The sequence below is a fragment of the Lepidochelys olivacea genome (genome assembly GCF_965140295.1).
Source record: "Lepidochelys olivacea isolate rLepOli2 genome assembly, chromosome: 4".
In the NCBI taxonomy this organism is placed as follows: Eukaryota; Metazoa; Chordata; order Testudines; family Cheloniidae; genus Lepidochelys; species Lepidochelys olivacea.
Window position 1 is genome coordinate 146379565 of NC_140414.1, and position 18415 is coordinate 146397979.

Genomic DNA, 18415 nt, shown 5'->3' on the forward strand with positions numbered 1-18415 from the left:
GAATGATAAAAAACCAGGCGGGCGGGGGGGCTTGATCAAACTTTAGATATTCCCACTTCCCCAATGCTATCCCGCCCCACTCTGCTAATTCCAAACTCCAAAACGTATGGAACCTCTTGGCTAGAATTGACAACAATGAACTTGATGCAAATACCAGGTAAGCCGTGTGCATTTTGGATTTACAGGAGGAAAATTGGGATTGTAAAAAAGGGATTTACAGTCTGTTTCAAAATCCTCCCTCTTCCTGTTCATAAAACCAAGAACGTACAAAATAAGTAACTCCCTTGGCTGTGATCGCACTATTTTACACAAGATAAAACATAAATGGAGTCAGACAGAGAAGGGAAAACGTGCCAGAGGAGTTACTGCCAGCTGCCACATTTTTGTCCAGGAAAAGGAATTTCAAAAAGGCAGCTATGTAAACAAGACTAGCTCTGTATACAACACATGCATAATCCATGCCATGGATGAGGCTTCAGTTGGGCTGGTGTCCAGCAATACAACATACTAGCACCTCTCTCAAGTTGCTATCTTGTCCTTCAGAATCTCAGCTGTTACGGTTGCAAAGAAAACCGCAGAAATGTGAAGTGACTGTAGCTAATGCACTGGTGTTTGCAAAGAGCCTGGAACAACAGCTCGCAGAGGTGTGAACTTGCCCCATTTATCTCAGTGAGGGGTTCACTCAGATGCCCAATGAAGACCACCTGAATGTCGCAATAGTTAACTGTTTCCTTGCTGATCTGTAACACATTGACACATCACTAACATAGCCTGAAGCAGCGGGATCGCCTACCCTTTCACGTAGATGTCGCTCATCTTCTCTCCAGTGATGCTGAGGTCATCTAGGATCACGTCTTTGGTGTTCCAGATAATGCAGCGCAAGAAGAACCTGAAATATCCCCCCACCACACACCGAGACATCAGAATGGAATAAAAACCATGGTCTAAAATGGAAGGAAGTTAAGGCTATATTTAAAGGCACTTTGCTTGCAGAATAGCTCAGATGCAAAGGGTCTGATCCTGTAACTTTCACTCATGTGAGAAATCTCCCTGGGTGTAAAGTCACCCAGGAGAGTTTGGGCTAAAGGATGCTTTAGAAGCATATGGCTGTAGGCAGTTAGGGCAGGAGAACGCTCCAAGCACTCATATCTCCTCTGACATGTGCATTACGATTCCCTGGGCAGAACGTGCAAGCAGCCACTATTTCTTTGTGTAAGTGACCAGATAATGTGGTCTATTCCATCAGCATCCCCGACAGGGAGCTCACACACCAGCAAGAAACAAAAACCAAGTCACCTCTTTGCTCTGCGCGGCATGATGTTGAACGGAGGTCCAGGCGGACCCAGAGACTTTGGAAACAAGTCTACCCACATCTGTAGCTTTCCCTGTAATGAAACAAACAGCTGTGAGGTCTAGGAACTGGGTTAACGTCACTCTCCTTGTTTGATGTGTTCATGGAAATATCGACTCAAAACAATGAAAGAGCTCAAAGGCAGGAGGAGATTTATTTTCGACAATGGCAAGGAGCCCACTTCTTATTTCAGCAAACAGATCTGGGAGCTGAAGCAAAGTACCCTCCCGGGGAGCACATACAGCGTACGAAACGGCTCTTTCATTTAATAGAGAGAGGCTGAGCAAGAACCGGCTGGCTTAGCTTCCAAAAGGCCCCCATTTTGAAATAAGGGTGGTTAACCATTGGAACAAACTACCAAGGGAAGTGATGGATTCTCCCTCCATCTCTTGATGTCTTCAAATCAAGACTGGATCTCTTTCTGGAAGATACTCATTAGCCAAACACAAGTTACTGGGCTCAATACCTGGGTGAAATGTACGAGCCTGGGATACAGAGGAGCTCAAAGTAGATGATGTCATGGTGTGTTCTGGCCTTAAACTCTATGACTGAATCTACCTACATTGGGTCAGATGCTCTGCTGGTGTCAAAGGGTGTAGTAGCTTCATTGACTCAATGGTGCTAGATAGATTAACACCAGCTGGGGATATGGCCTGTTACTTTTTGATGTTGTTGGGAATGGGTGCAAGGAAGAATCTAGGGACATTTGACTGTGCAGTGTCAAGGGCATAAAACTTATTGACTTTGAAAATCAGCCCATCATAAATGGCTTTGGGGTGGGGGGACGCCATGAAAAATCTTCACGCAACAGGAAACGGTAGCAAACTTTGGGCAGGTCTCCACTACTGCTTAAGCAGATCTAACTTACATCGCTCAGGGGTGTGAAAAAGACACCCCCTGAACAACACAAGTTACAGCGACCTAAACGCTGTCCACACCAGCGCTATGTCAGCAGGAGATGCTTCTAGTGTAGACCTGCCCTTTGAAAACCCAGCGTATAACTTACTGGAAACAAGTGCACACATTCTATCTCCTAGCTTTAAAACAGTGGGCCAGAGCCTTCCTTTTGGGAACTCCAGAGGAGCTGCCCCGTGGACTCCCTGGGCCCAGTTTCTTCACAACTGATGAGAAGAGCCAGAGTGAATCCTTCTACTGATCCTTGGTACAAATCCTGAGAGGTGCTGAGTACCTGCAACCTGCTTGAATTCCATGGAACCAGCGCTTCTCGGGATTTGGTCCACATTAGTTCTGTGGGGGTGGCAATGGGCAAACTGCCCAAGATCTGGAGGATCCTTCAAGACTTATCCAACCGCCTGAGCTCAGGCTTCTTCCCAAGATTTCTGGTTCTGCTCACCAGGGGAGACCAGAAAAAACAACTCTGCTCATCATAGTTCTAGCCAAAAGTACGAAGCGCCGCATGGGCAGTACAATGTTTAGAAAAAAGAAAAGGCGTACTAGTGGCACGTTAGAGACTAACCCATTTATTTGAGCATGAGCTTTCGTGAGCTACAGCTCACTTCACGAAAGCTCACGAAAGCTTATGCTCAAATAAATTGGTTAGTCTCTAAGGTGCCACAAGTACTCCTTTTCTTTTTGCGAATACAGACTAACACGGCTGCTACTCTGAAACAATGTTTAGAAAGGAGTTAACAGAACAGAGTTTAGTCTGATTATAAATTCCGCAAGCCAAGGACCATCTCTTCTGCTGTTGTGTCTACAACAATGTCACGCAGCCTAGAGGACTGAGCCCTGGGTTCTAATTTTGGTTCACCTACTAACCTGCTGCATGACCTCGGTCATGTCCCTGCACCTCTCTTTGTCCTGTAATCCTTCTCTATTGAGATTGTGAGCTTGTTGGGGCAGACAGTGTCTATCGCTATGTGTTTGTACAGCCCCTGACCTTGGCTGGCCTCTCTAAAGGCTGCTGTAACAGAGCAGAGCCTGCTATTGGCACATCAGTAAATAAGATTCAGGTGCTATTGTAGTCAGCATGCTCCACCAGAGGGAAAAAAGTGGTTGGAGAGACAGCGTGGCCAGGAAATGCTAGGTCCTAAACCTGAAAGCGCCTCTGTGGCCATGAGAAAGTCTTTAACCCCCATCCCCACCATCTGCAAAGGGCAGGCAATAGTCTGCTCCCAGGGTGTTATAGGCATCGCTGTCTGCTCAATACTACGGAAGTGCCCATCGTTACTTAGTGGGTTATAGACTAGCGCTGGTCCGAAGAGTTTGGTGGAAATCTGTGTAATGGATCTATTCGGGCATCACCCACTCATACCCATGGCCACCTCCTGCAATCCCTGTCCCCACGGCAAGCAGTCCTCACTGACAGCAAGGCCACCTGTCCAATGGGATTACTCTGCAGGAGAAACGCTTTGCGGGATCAGGCCATGATTGGTTCTTGTTTGATACACAGGGGAAGCCTAGCACCCCCTGGTGGATGCATGCACAAGATGCAGCTGCTCATGGCGTAGAAAGGCACTGCCAGGGTCATCAGAAGCCTGATCCTTGACAGCCCAGTATGAACCCGTGATGCATGGCAGACCCTTTGCCAGGGGCCCCTTCTGAGCAGGCTGCTGCTGGACCAGTAGAAAAGCTCTGTTTCAGGCTTGGTCACTGACATCCCTGTGGCTCCTACCTGCTCAATTTCAGGCTGCAGCGGGCTGTAGAGAGGCCTCGTCTCCACATGCTCAGGCACCAGGCCCTGCTTCCGCAGCGCGTACAGGGCGAGCCGCTCCTCCGGCGCTCCCAGGTGCGGGTTGAGGGGCTTGCCATCCTCTGCCACAGAGAGATCAGACAGCGAGCGAGGTTACTGAATGCACTTCATGGCTCCATCACCGACCTGGGGCCCGATTCTGATCTCACACTGCGGCTTACCCCCGGGTCACTCCATGGACTACCCTGGGTCAGCGTGAGTCCAGAAGCCCGTCTCATGGGCGCTGTGACAATCTGGGGCACACGAGCTAGCAGCCTGCTGCTTGGACCAGGAGGGAGCTGGCTGGAGGGGGACGGATGGGGGCATGCTTGGTGAGGGATGCTCAGCTCTGAAAGCCACAGTCCTCTTTGTCCCACCAGGTCCCGCATCTGATGAAAAGCCGCCCTGCCAGCGCTGGTTTAGGGTAGAGTGGCTGGAGATGGGAAGGTGAACAGGACCATTTGGGGGAGTTTGCTCGGAGGTCTGCATATATTTTTGTTAAGGTTTGATCAACATGGTTCAAACTGGGTCAGTTTAACCCATCTTTCTAACGTGCCGAGGGCTGCGGAGGGGCACTGCTGAAACCAGTGAGATCACGGCTTGTACCCGGGTCAGGGTCTTCTCTCCTGGCATTGATCTGAATAAGGAGCAACTCAGCTCTTCCATAGCACTTATCAGTATTTCACACACTTTACTGTATTTATCCTCACACACACCCCGTGAGACAGGGCAGGGCCCTGTTCCCGTTGTACAGATGGGGAAACTGAGGCACAGAGAGGCTAAGTGACTGGCCCAATGTCACACGGGGAGTCTGTGGCAGATCAAAGAATCCAACCCAGGTCTCCCAAGTCCCAGGTTAACGTCCTAACCACTGGAGAGGTGAATTGGCCCCTAGTGATTACATACAAACACCCATTTGCCCCCTGTGATATTTCTGATGAGATTTTCACAAGAGGCCAGCACAGAACGTTCCTCCATTGTGCTGACCTCTGCTGACCCTCATGCAATGAATGCCAGAAGCTTCCTACCTTCTGAATCATGTTTCAGTCACAGCTCCCTTCTCCGTCCCTTATCCTTGGGAAAAGGTGCATTGTCTGCTATTATTGGACAAGATCTAACAACTTTGGTCCTGGTCTGCTCTGCACAGACATTAAAGATCCCTCATCATTTTATGGAAGAGGAGGGAGTGTATCCAATTGTCCTCACCCAAAACTTTCCCTCTCCACATATCTATGCACTGATTTGCTGGAGTCCTCCACTCCAGAGGTGGCTGCACTTCAGCAGAGCTGAGAGTCGGTTCAAAGCACCCTGAGGGCCTTTGAAATGAAATGCGCTATATCAATATTATTACAGCTCTGCTGTTTTCAGGTGATATATCCCAGCTTCTTTCTTGGCAGTGCCTTGAAGTGGTTAAACTTCATACACATGGGATTCGTCCCAAGTCCTGGAAACCTGGCTTGGGTGTGTATGTGTGTGAGGCTCAGAAATAAAAACCTCTCTCTGAAACCAACAATGTGGGGGTTATGAAATAATGGTCTGGGCACAATGCTTGTAAAACCCCTGCTCTCGTATTTAATGGCTTCACTTTATGCCCCGCCAGGTTCACATCTGACACTGCTCTGCACACACAGCTGGTTTCCAGATCTCGCTGAGGTCAAACACCCAAGCTTTGTTCTGGTTTTGAAGTGATTGCCATTAAAAGAAAGCAAGGTGAAAGGCAGGCTGGGGTGGGGAGAGACGAGCCCCCCTCAACTTAACACCTCTCCAGCACTTGGCGAAAACCTGACGCAGAACAGGAGGCTGTGAAGAAGTGGCTGCTTCCTAGCTCCTTCCAAGCGGGGTCTGTGCAGCAAAACCCTAAAACATTTGGGAGTGCTTTGTATTTCTGCTACGTACCCCAGGTCGCTGCACCAATCTCAGCCCGTGCAAGCAAAGCGCAGCTGCGTGATCACACAACCCTTTGCGCTTGTCAGACCTTATGAGGAAACTGACACCTTTTGGCACCCCTACATATTTGCATGGTGCGATTTCGCCTCTTCGGCTGGACGGAAATGCACCGTTTTGAGTCCAAAGAGGAGGAATTCCACCCTCCTGGCAAGATGGTGAATCCTGGTAGATTTCAACCGTGCACAGAAATACCATTCATGTGTATACCACAGCGGATTGCCCTCGAAATCAGAGATGGCCACCTGGGCACACACGGTTGTAGCTACAATGCTACTGCCTTTCAAGCTGTATGATGATAAAGGTAAGGGTGTGTTACGCTGGCCTGGTGTATGTGATATTGTCGCTCTCTAGTGGCTATACCCAGCAAGTCCAGTTGCAGATTTTCTGCAACTCAAGGGCTAAAGGCCTGCATTTGTGCAGCTGAAGGCCCAGGCTCTAATTCCTCCTGATGAGAGTGGTGTCTATATGCGTTTGGCCATGGTTTGCTACAGTTACAGAAGGTATTAAGCTGATGGAAGGATGGCCTTGTGGTTAAGGCATTGAACTGGAGTTCTGGGTTCAATTCTTGAGTATACCACAGAGTCCCTACAGCACCTTGGGAAAGTCACTTCATCTCTCTGTTCCACCTCTATAAAAGGAACAGGACCATTCGTCCTTTCTCCCACTCTTGGGCTGTCTAATCTGTTTAGCCGGTGAGCTCTTTGGGGCAGGGACTGGCCCTATGTGTATGTACAGTGCCTAGCACAATAGGGCCTCGATCTGGGCTGCAGTTCGTGGAGCTGATAGGAGCACTCCAGATTCTATAATGCTGATGGCTCCTTTGGGCTGGCCATGTGGGTTTTCAGATCAGAGACAACATGAGCTGAAGCTGTCACTGTAAATCAGCTTGACTGTTCATCTTCACTCATCAGTTTCGCCACCCTGTTTCACGTGCTGCCAGTCTCCAGTGCAGTAAACAGGAGGGGGAGTGGGAAAGGTTTATGGATGCAAGGAGACTCCTTTACCGAACTCAGAGAGGATGTACTCCTGTTCCCTGAATATGACCCGGTCTGGCTTGTAGATGGGAGCTTTGCAGTTGCGTTGCAGGGAGAAGAGATGGAGCAGTTGGGAAGGTCGGAGCTGGTCTCGCCACTGGTTGGGTCCAGAACTGAAGCAAGACGTTAGTAAGAACAAAGTGTTGTAAAATACATCCCACCTCCAAGGGCCACGACTGTTCCTGGGGCAACTGCCGGGGCTGCGGCAGAACTGCAGCGGGGGCGAATGAGGCCAGGATATTTTTTAAAGAAACCCAATCTGAACTCTAAGAGCCAGCAAGGAGCTGAGGGTGGAAGCAGCACGGCGGGAGAGGAGCTGTTCCAGGGGACAGACCTAGGCACAGTGGGATCCTCGTTATGGCCTTACACAGCACATTTCACCCTGCTTGCGGGTGAATCTCCCCCAGAATAGGCAGAGGAAACCTCAGGCTGGACCTGACCGTCTCCCAAGGGAGATGGGGGGAGCCCCAGTAGCTGAGACATTTCAAGCTGTAGGGACCTCCCCCCATCCCAATATCTGCAGGATGACCCTGGTTTTGGCAGGGTGACTCCCACGTGCTCGTGGCAAGCTCTTGGGGTTTTGGGGCCAGCCACGCAGGGCCCAGGAGGCATTGCATGGCGTGAAGGTGATGTTCTGACACAAAGCTCCCCTGGCAGCGCCTCTCCTGGGCATGTCGGTGTGCTGATACCACAACAGATGCAGGTGCCCAGGATGGTGCTGGATATCTTCCCTCCTTGACCCAGCCACGTCTCCCCGACAGGGCAGTTCAGTGCCACCTGAGCTATCAGAAGTACCTACATGCAGTAGGTCTGGGGCAGGCCGCACCGGGCGCCGAATTTTGACAGGAACCGGTTCTCCAGGTCTATGACGGTCTCGCCAATCTTCTCATCCTTCGACAAGAGGTCATAGTCGTAGAGAGCGACCTTCAGGTCCTTCTCCAAAGGCAGAGTGCAGGTCAGCTCAAACATCCTGTGGAAAGGGGAAAAGCAAGAGAGTGTCAGGGATCAGGGCCTGCAGCCGAGCCAGTCTCTGGGCAGCTGGCCTGGCGTCGGCTGCCTGACGGGTGCACCTCCCGACTGGTGAGAAGAGGCAGCAGACCGGCTCTTAAGCCCAGCAGCAGCAGTTCAGTGGCTGCTCAAAACAGTCGCCCGGCGTTGCGATAGCTCCTGGGCCTGCTTGTTCCCAGCCTTCATACAGGTAACCCGGTCCTGTTCCTCAGCTCCGACTCCTCACCTGTGACCCTGGCTCTGGCACCTGGCCTCTGACTCCGGTTCTGACCCTGGGCTCCAATTCCTGATTAGCGACTCCTGCTCCAGCCATGAGGCACAACCACCCACGACAGAGAGAAGAACTGGGGGCGAGTGGCTTTTCCCGGGGTCTGTTGTTGATCACCTCTTAGGACAGACAACCCAGTGGAAACAGACCTCATGTCTTCCACCCTCCATCACATGACAGAACAACGCAGGCTTATCGGCCTGCCTGTCTCGCCACTGCCTCACCGTGCCTGATCAGAGCAGTGAGCTACTGGACTGGGCCATGGGAGACCCTGGTTCTATGCCCAGGTCAGCTGCTGGCGTTCTGTGTGACTTTGAGCAAGCCTGCTTTCCCTCCCTGTGCCTCACTTTCCCAATCCACAAAATGGGAATGGTCCTGACTCGCTTTGCGATCTACAGATGGAAAGCAACTAGAGGAGAGCTGGGGATCACTCGTGAATAGTGGCCCCAGAAGAATAACAGATTAACAGATAATAACAGATGATAATTCCCAGAACAGAACATTGGGAATCATTAAGAAAGGGATAGATAATAAAACAGAAAATCTCATATTGCCTCTATATAAATCCCTGATAAGCCCACACCTTGAATACTGTGTGCAGATGTGGTCACCCTATCTCAAAAAAGATATATTGGAATTGGAAAAGGTTCAGAAAAGGGCAACAAAAATTATTGGGGGTATGGAACGGCTTCCGTATGAGGAGAGATTAATAAGAGTTGGACTGTTCAGCTTGGAAAAGAGACGACTAACGGGGGAGATGCTAGAGGGCTATAAAGTCATGACTGGCGTGGAGAAAGTAAAGAAGGAAGTGTTATTTACTCCTTCTCATAACACAAAAACTAGGGGTCACCAAATTAAATTAGCAGGTTTAAAACAAGCAAAAGGAAGTATTTCTTCACACAATGCACAGTCAACCTGTGGAACTCCTTCCTAGAGGATGTTGTGAAGGCCAAGACTATAATCGGGTTAAAAATAGGTTCATCTATAGCTATTAGCCAGGACGGGCAGGAATGGTGTCCCTAGCCTTTGTTTGCCAGAAGCTGGGAATGGGCGACAGGGGACGGATTACTTGATGATTCCCTGTTCTGTTCATTCCCTCTGGGGCACCTGGCATTGGCCACTGTCGGAAGACAGGAGACTGGGCTAGATGGACCATTGGTCTGACCCAGTCTGGCCGTTCTTATGTTCTTATAATACCTTACTTTAAAATGGGGGGTGGGAGCGTGTCTTTCTTCCAGAAGCATCCCAAAGAATTTCCTAAACTCTCTGGCTCAGCTCCCCAGCTGGTGTAAATTGGTGTAGCTCTACTGGAGTCACTGGGGCCAAATCCTCAGCTGATGTAAACTGATAGAGCTCTGCTGAAGTCAATGGAGATGGTCCTCACTCTCCCTTTACATCATATACACACATGCACATGCATTAGGATGGGCCTTATTCTCATCTCACTCACGCTGGCCTTACCTCACTGATCTTCACTGACTTCCATGTGGAGTCAGTCCTGGTTTACACCGAAGGCCAGGATCTGGCCCATTGTGTCTGGGAGTCACTTCACCTGCAGCTGAAACGTGGCTGCCTCCACGGTGGAATGCGATGCCCTTTTAACAGCGCTCCCACCACTCTGCAGCAGCTTTTAGGAGGGGAAGTGAGTGATTGTGCCTCCCATTAAAGCAGCAGGAGGAATTCAGGTCAGCAAATCGTAATTGGCCAAGCTGGAAAACAGCCAGGATCCCAGGGTTATTCTTGTGAAATGGGAGCTTTAATAGCCATGAGCAGCCGGGACCTGGGTTTTCCGTCTCGTCTTCGCGACGGGGTGGTAGGTGCAGAACTCTGTCTAGACTGGTCTTTGGCTGGAAGCCAAGCCTGGCAAAAGAGACCCTACCCTCGGCTTGAGGAGCTTGCTGTGGATAGCCGAGTTCGTATTATTACATGTATCATGGTAGCATCTAATGCCCTAACTGAGAGCAGATCAGCATTGTGTTATGGGCCATTCAAACACACAGTAAAGGGATGGCCCATGAGCTGAAGGCCTTATAGCGCTAAAGACACAATGCAGATAACTGACGGAGGTCTATAACATCATGAAAGGTGTGGAGAAAGTGAGCAAGGAAGTGCTATTTACCCCTTCGCATAACACACAAACCAGGGGTGACCTGATGAAATTAACAGGCAGCGGGTTTAAAACAAACATAAGGCAGTACTTCTTCACACAACGCACAGCCAACCTGTGGAATTGGTTGCTAGGGGATGTTTTTAAAGGCCAAAAGTATAACCAGGTTCAAAAACGAATGAGATAAGTTCATGGAGGATGGGTTTATCAATGGCTATTAGCCAAGATGATCAGAGATGCAAAACTATGCTCCCTAAACCTCTGACTGCCAGATGCTGGGACTAGATGACAGGGGATGGATCACTCAGTAACCGCCCTGGTCTGTTCATTCCCTTTGAAGCACCTGGCACCAGCCACTGTCGGAAGCCAGGATGCTGGGCTAGATGGATCACTGGCCTGACTCAGGATGGCCGTTCTTATGTAGCATTATTACCGCTATTTCACAGACAAAGAACAGAGAGTAAATGACTCGCCCAGGATCACACAGAGTCAGGAACTGAACTAAAACCTTGCAAGTCCCAAAGCACTGCCTTAGTCACAAGACCATCTGTGCTCTCTGACACCAGCCTTTGCCTTCCTCTCCTTTTCCTGCTCTTTCTGGTCTGCTTGTGATCCTGCCTTGGGAGGCAAGTCCCACCATCCCCATCTGGAACTGAAGCGAAAGAGAAACATACTTTCCGAAGACGGGCTCCAGCGTGCATGGGTTGTAATTGTCCTGGTCATTTATGGATTTCTTTCCCACCAAAATCTTCACATAGGGGTCACACTACAGAGACAGGAGGAAAGAAACAACAGAGGAGGTGGGGCTGCTACAGACTCATCTTCAACAACAATACTCATCACTAAGGAGCAGATTCTGCCACCCTTAGTCATATGGATCAACCCCTTATTCCATGAACAGACCCTTGCGTAACACCCCACATCAGCAAGGGGGGGCGGAATCTGGCCCTTTGCTGTTCAGAACAAATTCCCAAAGGTGTTAGCACTGGCTGATCCAGCTGCAACCCCTGTGCCAGGCCTTGCCTGCCCATGGACAGGCAGTGGGGATGAGCAACTGAGGGGGCAGCATAGAAGGGGCTTAACAGAGTTGCCTTTTAGATCTCATTACCCCATAGGCGCCGACTCCATGGGTGCTCTGGGGCTCAAGCACCCATGGGGAAAAAATAGTGGGTGATCAGCACCCACCAGCCACCACTGATTGGCAAGGCTGCCAATCAGCTGTTTGGCGGCTGGGGGAGGCACTTGAGGGAGGGCAGAGAGCAGTGAGCGGCGAGGTCCTCAAGGGAGGGTTGGAGCAGGGGCAGGAAGAGACAGAGCAAGGGTGGGGCCTCTGGGAAGGGGGCAAAGTGAGGTGGGGCCTCAAGGCGGAGCAGGGGTGGAGCACTCCTGGGGAAAAATCAAAGTCAGTGCTTATGTAACACCGACAGACCTTGGTCGTCAGTGGGCAGGATTGAACCTGGGACCTCTGGAGCTAAATGCGTGAACCTCTACTGCATAAGCTAAAAGCCACATGACCTTTAGCTAACGCTGTAGCAGACTCATTAAGCTCTAAGTCGTCTAGGTGCCACTAGATGGGACAGAGCACCACACCCAGAAGGTTTGTGGGTTACACTATGCATGACCCCACTCTTAAAGGGACACATCCCCTTACTTTGTTTCAGATCAGCAAATGGCCTTCTCCCAGGGAGATAATAGCCGAGGGAAGAACCCATGCTGAGATCCTCAGGGCGTTTTCACTGTCCCACAAGTTTTTTTAGAAGGGAAGGATGGAGAAGCCCTCAGTTAGCTAAGTCAGAAGACGTAACTCAAAGACACACAAGGAACACGGGCACTGAGTAAGAAGCGGCCAGTTTTCTCCTGGCCGCATCAGGCAGGAAGAATCAGAGCATGCTGGGAAGGGGAGATGGTTGAACCTCTAATGATTTCTTTTTTTGACAGAAAATGGCTTTCCCACCCAAAACACTTCTGATTTCACTGAAATTCTTTGAAGGAAAGTTCCTCTAAGGAAAGGAAAGTTTTCGTTTTGTTTCAGTTTTTGAAAACTGAAAAAAAAAATCGATTTTCATTTTTGGTTTTTCCTCCCTTTCCTTCTCTCCATTTTTTAACCATTTCCAGGGCGAGCGGGGAGGGAGTTTCAGAAAATGTTTTTTGTCATTTTTAAAAGCAGAAACAAAATGGAAATTTTTCGTTTGAACCAAAACCAATTTTCTTTTCATTTTAAATTTTTATCCAAAAAAAAAAAAGGGTGTTTCTGAAGTTTTCTGCAAAAAAAAATTTTTTGAAGGTAATTTTCGCTTCCTTTGAAATTTTGGCCAGAAATGAATTTGGATATTGCATCCCGCCCTATTGAAAAGCCCAACAACAATACAGGAGAGCTGAGGCCCTGGGGCTTCAGAACCATGGAAAAGGCACTTTGAAGAGCAAGTTGGTGTTAGTTTCTTCCTAGATGCCTAGGTCAGAAGAGTGAGCAACAGGGGGAGGGAGCAGAGAGAAGCGAGCGGGGTTGGGGTCTTGGGAGAAAGAGGCACCACAAGAGCGGGGTCTTGGAGGAAGAGGCAGTGTGAGGGCGTGGCCTCGGGGAAAGGGGCGGAACAAGGGTAGGGCCTCAGGGGGAATGGGTGGTATGAGGGCGAGGCCCCAGGGAGAAGGGATGGTTCAGACACCTGTGCCCCCTCCCCCGTTTTTTAGGGTGTTTCTGCCACTCCTGACACAGGCCATGGAATTCCACTCCGCGATTTCTGCCCTCAGCCTCATTGCCACATCTCCCAGGTGCTCCCCTGAAGGATACCTTTCCATTGGAGTCCTTGGGTTGCAAGTCAAAGGCACGGATGATGTAGACCCTGATGAGACACTCCTGGGGTCCTTTGGCTGGGAGCTGATGGAACTGGCGTGGTGGGACCGGCACACTTGGGTCATCCGGGAGGGGGTACATTTTGAACGAGCCCTGAGAAGACATTGAGCATCCACATGTGTGCACATACGGGCGTGTTACACTACAAATGCTAACAGCTGGCAACTGACTGAACTCAGGGCAAATCAGTGCAATGCTGCTTGTGTAACACCACATCCCCAGGCAGGACGTCAGCAGGAAGGGTGGAACCTCAGAATCTTTACGTGTACCCTTCTGCTGCCTGAGCTAAAGAGACAGCAAGCTCCGCAACTTCTTTCTGTGTCCCGCACACCACCAGAGGGGGACAGAGTGCCACACTGAATGCGGGCGCGATCCTTCACTTCCTGTCCTAAAGCTGTTAAACAGCTACGGTGTTTCAACCCAGAGGGGGCCGCGAGTCAGTAGTAGATAGGTAAAGTGATGCCAAAGGGTAAGTCTACGCTGCAGTTAGACAGCCATGGCTGGCCCATGCCAGCTGACTCGGGCACGCAAGAGGGGCCTTCCCCCTTAGCAGAGTCCTAGAGCCCAGATGCCAGCCCGGGCCTGAATGTCTATTCCACAATTAAACAGCCCCTTAGCCCAGAGCCCTGCAAGCCTGCATGGGCCAGTCGCAGGTGTCTATTTGCAGTGTAGACATATCCTATATGCTCTTAATTACTATGCAAGGGACATCTGAGGCAGAATTACTTGGATCTTGATTCTCATTTAAGCTGCTGTCATTTGTCCCCTTACGCTGCCAGAATGGTGCAAAGGACCATTAGTGCAAATGAGAACTGAGCTCTTAATGTTTTTAAGGCGCCGAGATCCTCAGATGAAAAGGTGCTTTACATGCACAAAGCATCATTTGCTACAGAGCCATTCAAAGAGAGACCAGTGGAGTGAGTGCCCTGAAGGGACTGGCTCCAAGCACTTGCGTAGACAGCCTGGCAGCTCTCTCACACACATGCTGTCCCCACCCCAGGGAAGAAAGATGCGCCATTGTTTTGACCCAGTCAGCCACAGGCAGTGCTGACTCCAGATGTGATTTTCCACACGGATTATGTCTAAACCTGTATCAGTTCAGAATGTAGCCATCGCCAGGGGATAAGGCAGTCAGACCTTACTCTGATTGCGTTTGTTTGTATACTGTTATGACCAGTTCTCCATGGGGGTGCTAATAATAAATCTTTCATCCTAGTAAGCACCAATCCAGTCTGCTTCTACAAAATTTTTCATTCGGCAGGATCCTAAAGCACTCTGGTGACAGTGTACAATGCACATTCTCTCTCCCACACACACTATGGAGAATCACTTGCCCACCACTGAAATGCTGCCCCCTCTAAGTGAAACACAGCAGCTGCCCTCTGCCAGCCACACTACAGTGGTGTTAAGTGCAACTTCTTCTTACTTAGATTGTAAGAACTTTGGGGCAGGGATTGTCTGTTTGTTCTCTGTTTGTACAGCTCCTAGCACAATGGGGTGGAGCAGACCAGGGCTTCTAGGTGTTATTGTAATACAAATAAATAACAACAGGCCATTGCATCAAGACTTTAACATCTTATCCATAACATGGGCTCTAGAGGTGACCAGGGGTTTGTCCACACTTCGACATGGAAGTGTTTGATTCTTATTGGTAAATGCCGATAAACATCTATTTCACCGGACACACAGAAACCAACAAAAAGTATTTCCATCGATAATAATCTAAATTTACAGACAAGCCAAGTAAGAAAAATGCTGCTACAATTTTGACAAATGATGTCAGAGAGACAAGGTGGGTCTGGTTTTTATTGAACCAACGTCCGTTGGTGAGACAGGCTTTTGAGACACACCAGGTGTGTCTACACAACAACTAGCATCCCGCAGCTGGCCCATGCCAGCCAACTCGAGCTCACGGGACTCGGGCTTTGGGGCTGCTTCATTGCTGTGTAGGTGTCTGGGCTCTGGATGGAGGACCTTGCGAAGTGCGAGGGTCCCAGAGCTCAGGTTCCAGCCCAAGCCGGAAGGTCTACACAGCAGTGAAACAGTCCCACAGCCCGAGTCCCGTGAGCCCAAGTCAGCTGGCATGGGCTAGCTGCAGATTTTTCTTTGCTGTGTAGACAGACCTAAGGAGCTCTTCTTCAGGTCTGGGAAAGGTACACCCAGCGACACAGCAAAAGGCAAGGTGGAACAGATTGTTTAGCATAAATAGTTAGCACATATTGTAAGGGATCATTCAAGGTGAAGCGGTCCATTAACGCTCCTGTTGTCACAGGACAAAAAGAGGGGGTTAGTGGGTTACGGATTGTTGTAATAAACCAGAAATCCAGCGTCTCTGTTCCGTCTGTGATTTTAAGGGCAGGTCTACGCGAGAAATTTGCATCGTGTGCCACTACACCAATTCAGCTGTGCTGCTGTCGGGCTTCTAGTGAAGACAGTCTGACCCCCTGCCAAGATGCAGGATTGCTTGTGTCTAAACCATCCAAGACAGATGGCACTACCATATGCAGTGTAGTTGTAGCTGTGTCGGTCCCAGAATATTAGAGAGACAAGGAGGGTGAGGAAATATCTTTTATTGGACCAACTTCTGGCGGTGAGAGACAAGCTTTGGAACCACACAGAGCTCTTCTTCAGGCCTGGGAAAAGTACTCCCAGCCTCCCAGATAAAGGCAAGGTGGAACAGATTGTTTAGCATAAGTAGTTAGGACATATTGTAAGGGACCATTCGAAGTAGAATGGCCCGTTAGCACCTCTGCAGTCAGAGGACAAAAAGAGGGGTGTTAGTGGGTTACAGGTTGTGGTAATAAGCCAGAAATCCAGTGTCTCTGTTCAGTCCATGGGTTTTTGTGTCTAGCAGAGTAATGAATCATTGGTGTTGATCACTGTAGCAGGAAAGATATGGCTGCAGGTTTTGTATCTTGTTCTAGCAAGGCCTGGTGCTGCTTTGAGTTGGCATGTCCTGGTCTGTGGGGAGCTTGCTTCTGATGATGAGCTTGCAGAGGTTGCGGGGTTGTTTTAAGGCCAGAAGTGGAGGTTCAGGAAAGATTTATTTTAGGATGGAGTACCCATCAAGTATGGATTGTAGTTGTTTGATGAAACCCTATATAGGTTCCAGGGTGGGGTGGTACCTGACAACCAACTCAGAGCAGCACCAGATCCTGCTAGAACAACAGAGTAAAACTTGCAGACATATCTTCACTGCTACAATGACCAACACCCCCCACAATATACCTTTCAAGATCCCTTCATCCTACACATGCCCATCACAACATGTTCCGTACCTCATCCAGTGCACTAAATGTCCCAATAACCACCATGTGGGCGAAACCAGACAGTCACTGCGCTCTCAAATGAACTCACACAGAAAAATGATAAAAGACAAAAGCAACCCATCACCTGTGGGCGAACACTTTTCACGAAGCGATCGCTCTGCATCTGACCTCTCAGTCCTCATCCTCCGAGGAAACCTGCACAACACTTTCAAAAGACGGCTACAAAACACTACGCCTTGGTCTCCACTGCGGAATTACTCTGAGACAGCTATGTTGCTGAGCTCAGGTGGGTGAATAAGCCATACTCCTGAGCAACGTCGTTATACTGACCTAAGCGCTGGTGTAGACGTCTCCCACTGACACAGCTACCACCTCTCGCGGAGGCGGAGTTGTGAAGCTGATGGGAGACCTCTCTCCTGACCCTCGTGGTCCCTTCTAACCCTATGATTCTATGACATACAATGTTGACAGATTGTGTTTTAACTATTATAAAGCTTTAACTTTTTTCATCTCCTTGTCTCTTGTCATTAAATAATTATCTGACACCCTCATCGTCTGGCCCTCCCACACTTCCCTGCAACTGTGAAACTTTAAACTGATAAAAATGAAAATAAATGCTTCCAACCCATAACTTCACGCAACTGTGAACATTTCAGTAAATAAAAATAGGGCTGGGGGGGGGGACCAAACAAAATAAGCATTGACATTAGCTGCCGAAATTATTAAAAAAAATAAAAATCGAATTCTGCCAAGCCTCGCTCTATTGTAATCACAGGGCGTCATTGCAACTCGAACAATCAGAGCCCACCTAGCTTCGAACTAGCGAGCTCAGACAGGGGTGCAGTGAAGCCACTGTACAAAGCCACCTGGAACCCTGGGTAATTATTCATGGGGTTAGCCCTTGCTGAACGAGCTTCCATGGCTTCATTGCTCTGCGACCTACACTAGCTAAATTAGAGCTAGCTGGGGTAGGTCTACATGAGCTGAAATCACACCCTGTGTTTGCAGTGTAGACACACGCATCGCATCCAGCATGTTAAGCACCAACTCTTGTCTGCTCTGCCCTCTGCAACGTTCCCAACTTCTGTCAGGCCCGGGGTCCAACAGATCCTTCCCTGCTTTATAACAAAGAAATATTCACGGGCAGGCGTTAGAGGGATTCGCTGCTAGTTTCCAATTGACTATTGCTAGGTCAAGTGACTCTGGGTATAAAGAGCGGCCGTCGGACCTTGAATTCCCCCACCACGGAGGGATCTTCGTTAACGTCCTGTGTTCTGCCGCGGTAGAGCTTGAAGGTGTGACAGAAGTCGGAGAGCTTCTCAAATTCCTCCATATTCTCCAGCTCTGTCTCGTAGACCTAAGGAGGAAAACCCCTCTGAGTAAAAGGATGAATTTCACCCATAAAGTACAAGGTGCACACCATCTGCAGAATACCATGGATGCCTCTGTATTGCCTTACACCCAGAGCCCTAAAGAAAGTCTTTCAGATCACTATGGTAACAATGACCTTTCATGGAGCCCTTAGACATTGTCTGCAGACCCGCCCCCTAGGGGTCCGCAGACCACAGGTTGAAACCACTGACCTAGACTGTCCCTTGAGGCCAATGTGGGATTGTCACTCTCCAAGCACTTTGAGGTTTTAAATGACTCAGGGTATGCCCTGAATGCAATTAGATATCTGCATGTCAGCTGACTCGGGCTCATGGGGCTGGCCAATTGAGGTGAAAATGTTTGGGCTTGGGCTGCAGCCTGGGCTCTGGGACCCTCCTCGCTAGCATGGGCCTAGAGTCTGGGATCCATCCTGAGCCTGACCCACACACACAACAATGCAACAGCCCCTTAGCCCAAGCCCCGAGAGCCTAAGTCAATTGGCACAGACCAGCCGTGG

The 18415-nt window shown here is 49.5% G+C and overlaps 1 protein-coding gene across 2 annotated transcripts in view; it reads right to left on the reverse strand.

Annotated features, from left to right (window-relative positions):
• DYSF (dysferlin) overlaps nucleotides 1-18415 on the reverse strand; it is a gene marked incomplete at its 5' end in the record, with an annotated part of 306191 nt that overhangs the window by 42686 nt on the left and 245090 nt on the right. For both annotated transcript variants that reach the window (XM_084626184.1, XM_084626183.1), the window contains 8 exons: nucleotides 794-889; nucleotides 1297-1385; nucleotides 3987-4126; nucleotides 6995-7137; nucleotides 7824-7994; nucleotides 11082-11173; nucleotides 13196-13351; nucleotides 17756-17884. In XM_084626184.1, the coding sequence (XP_084482310.1) occupies nucleotides 794-889; nucleotides 1297-1385; nucleotides 3987-4126; nucleotides 6995-7137; nucleotides 7824-7994; nucleotides 11082-11173; nucleotides 13196-13351; nucleotides 17756-17884 (1016 nt within the window). The remainder of the gene's footprint in view (nucleotides 1-793; nucleotides 890-1296; nucleotides 1386-3986; nucleotides 4127-6994; nucleotides 7138-7823; nucleotides 7995-11081; nucleotides 11174-13195; nucleotides 13352-17755; nucleotides 17885-18415) is intronic.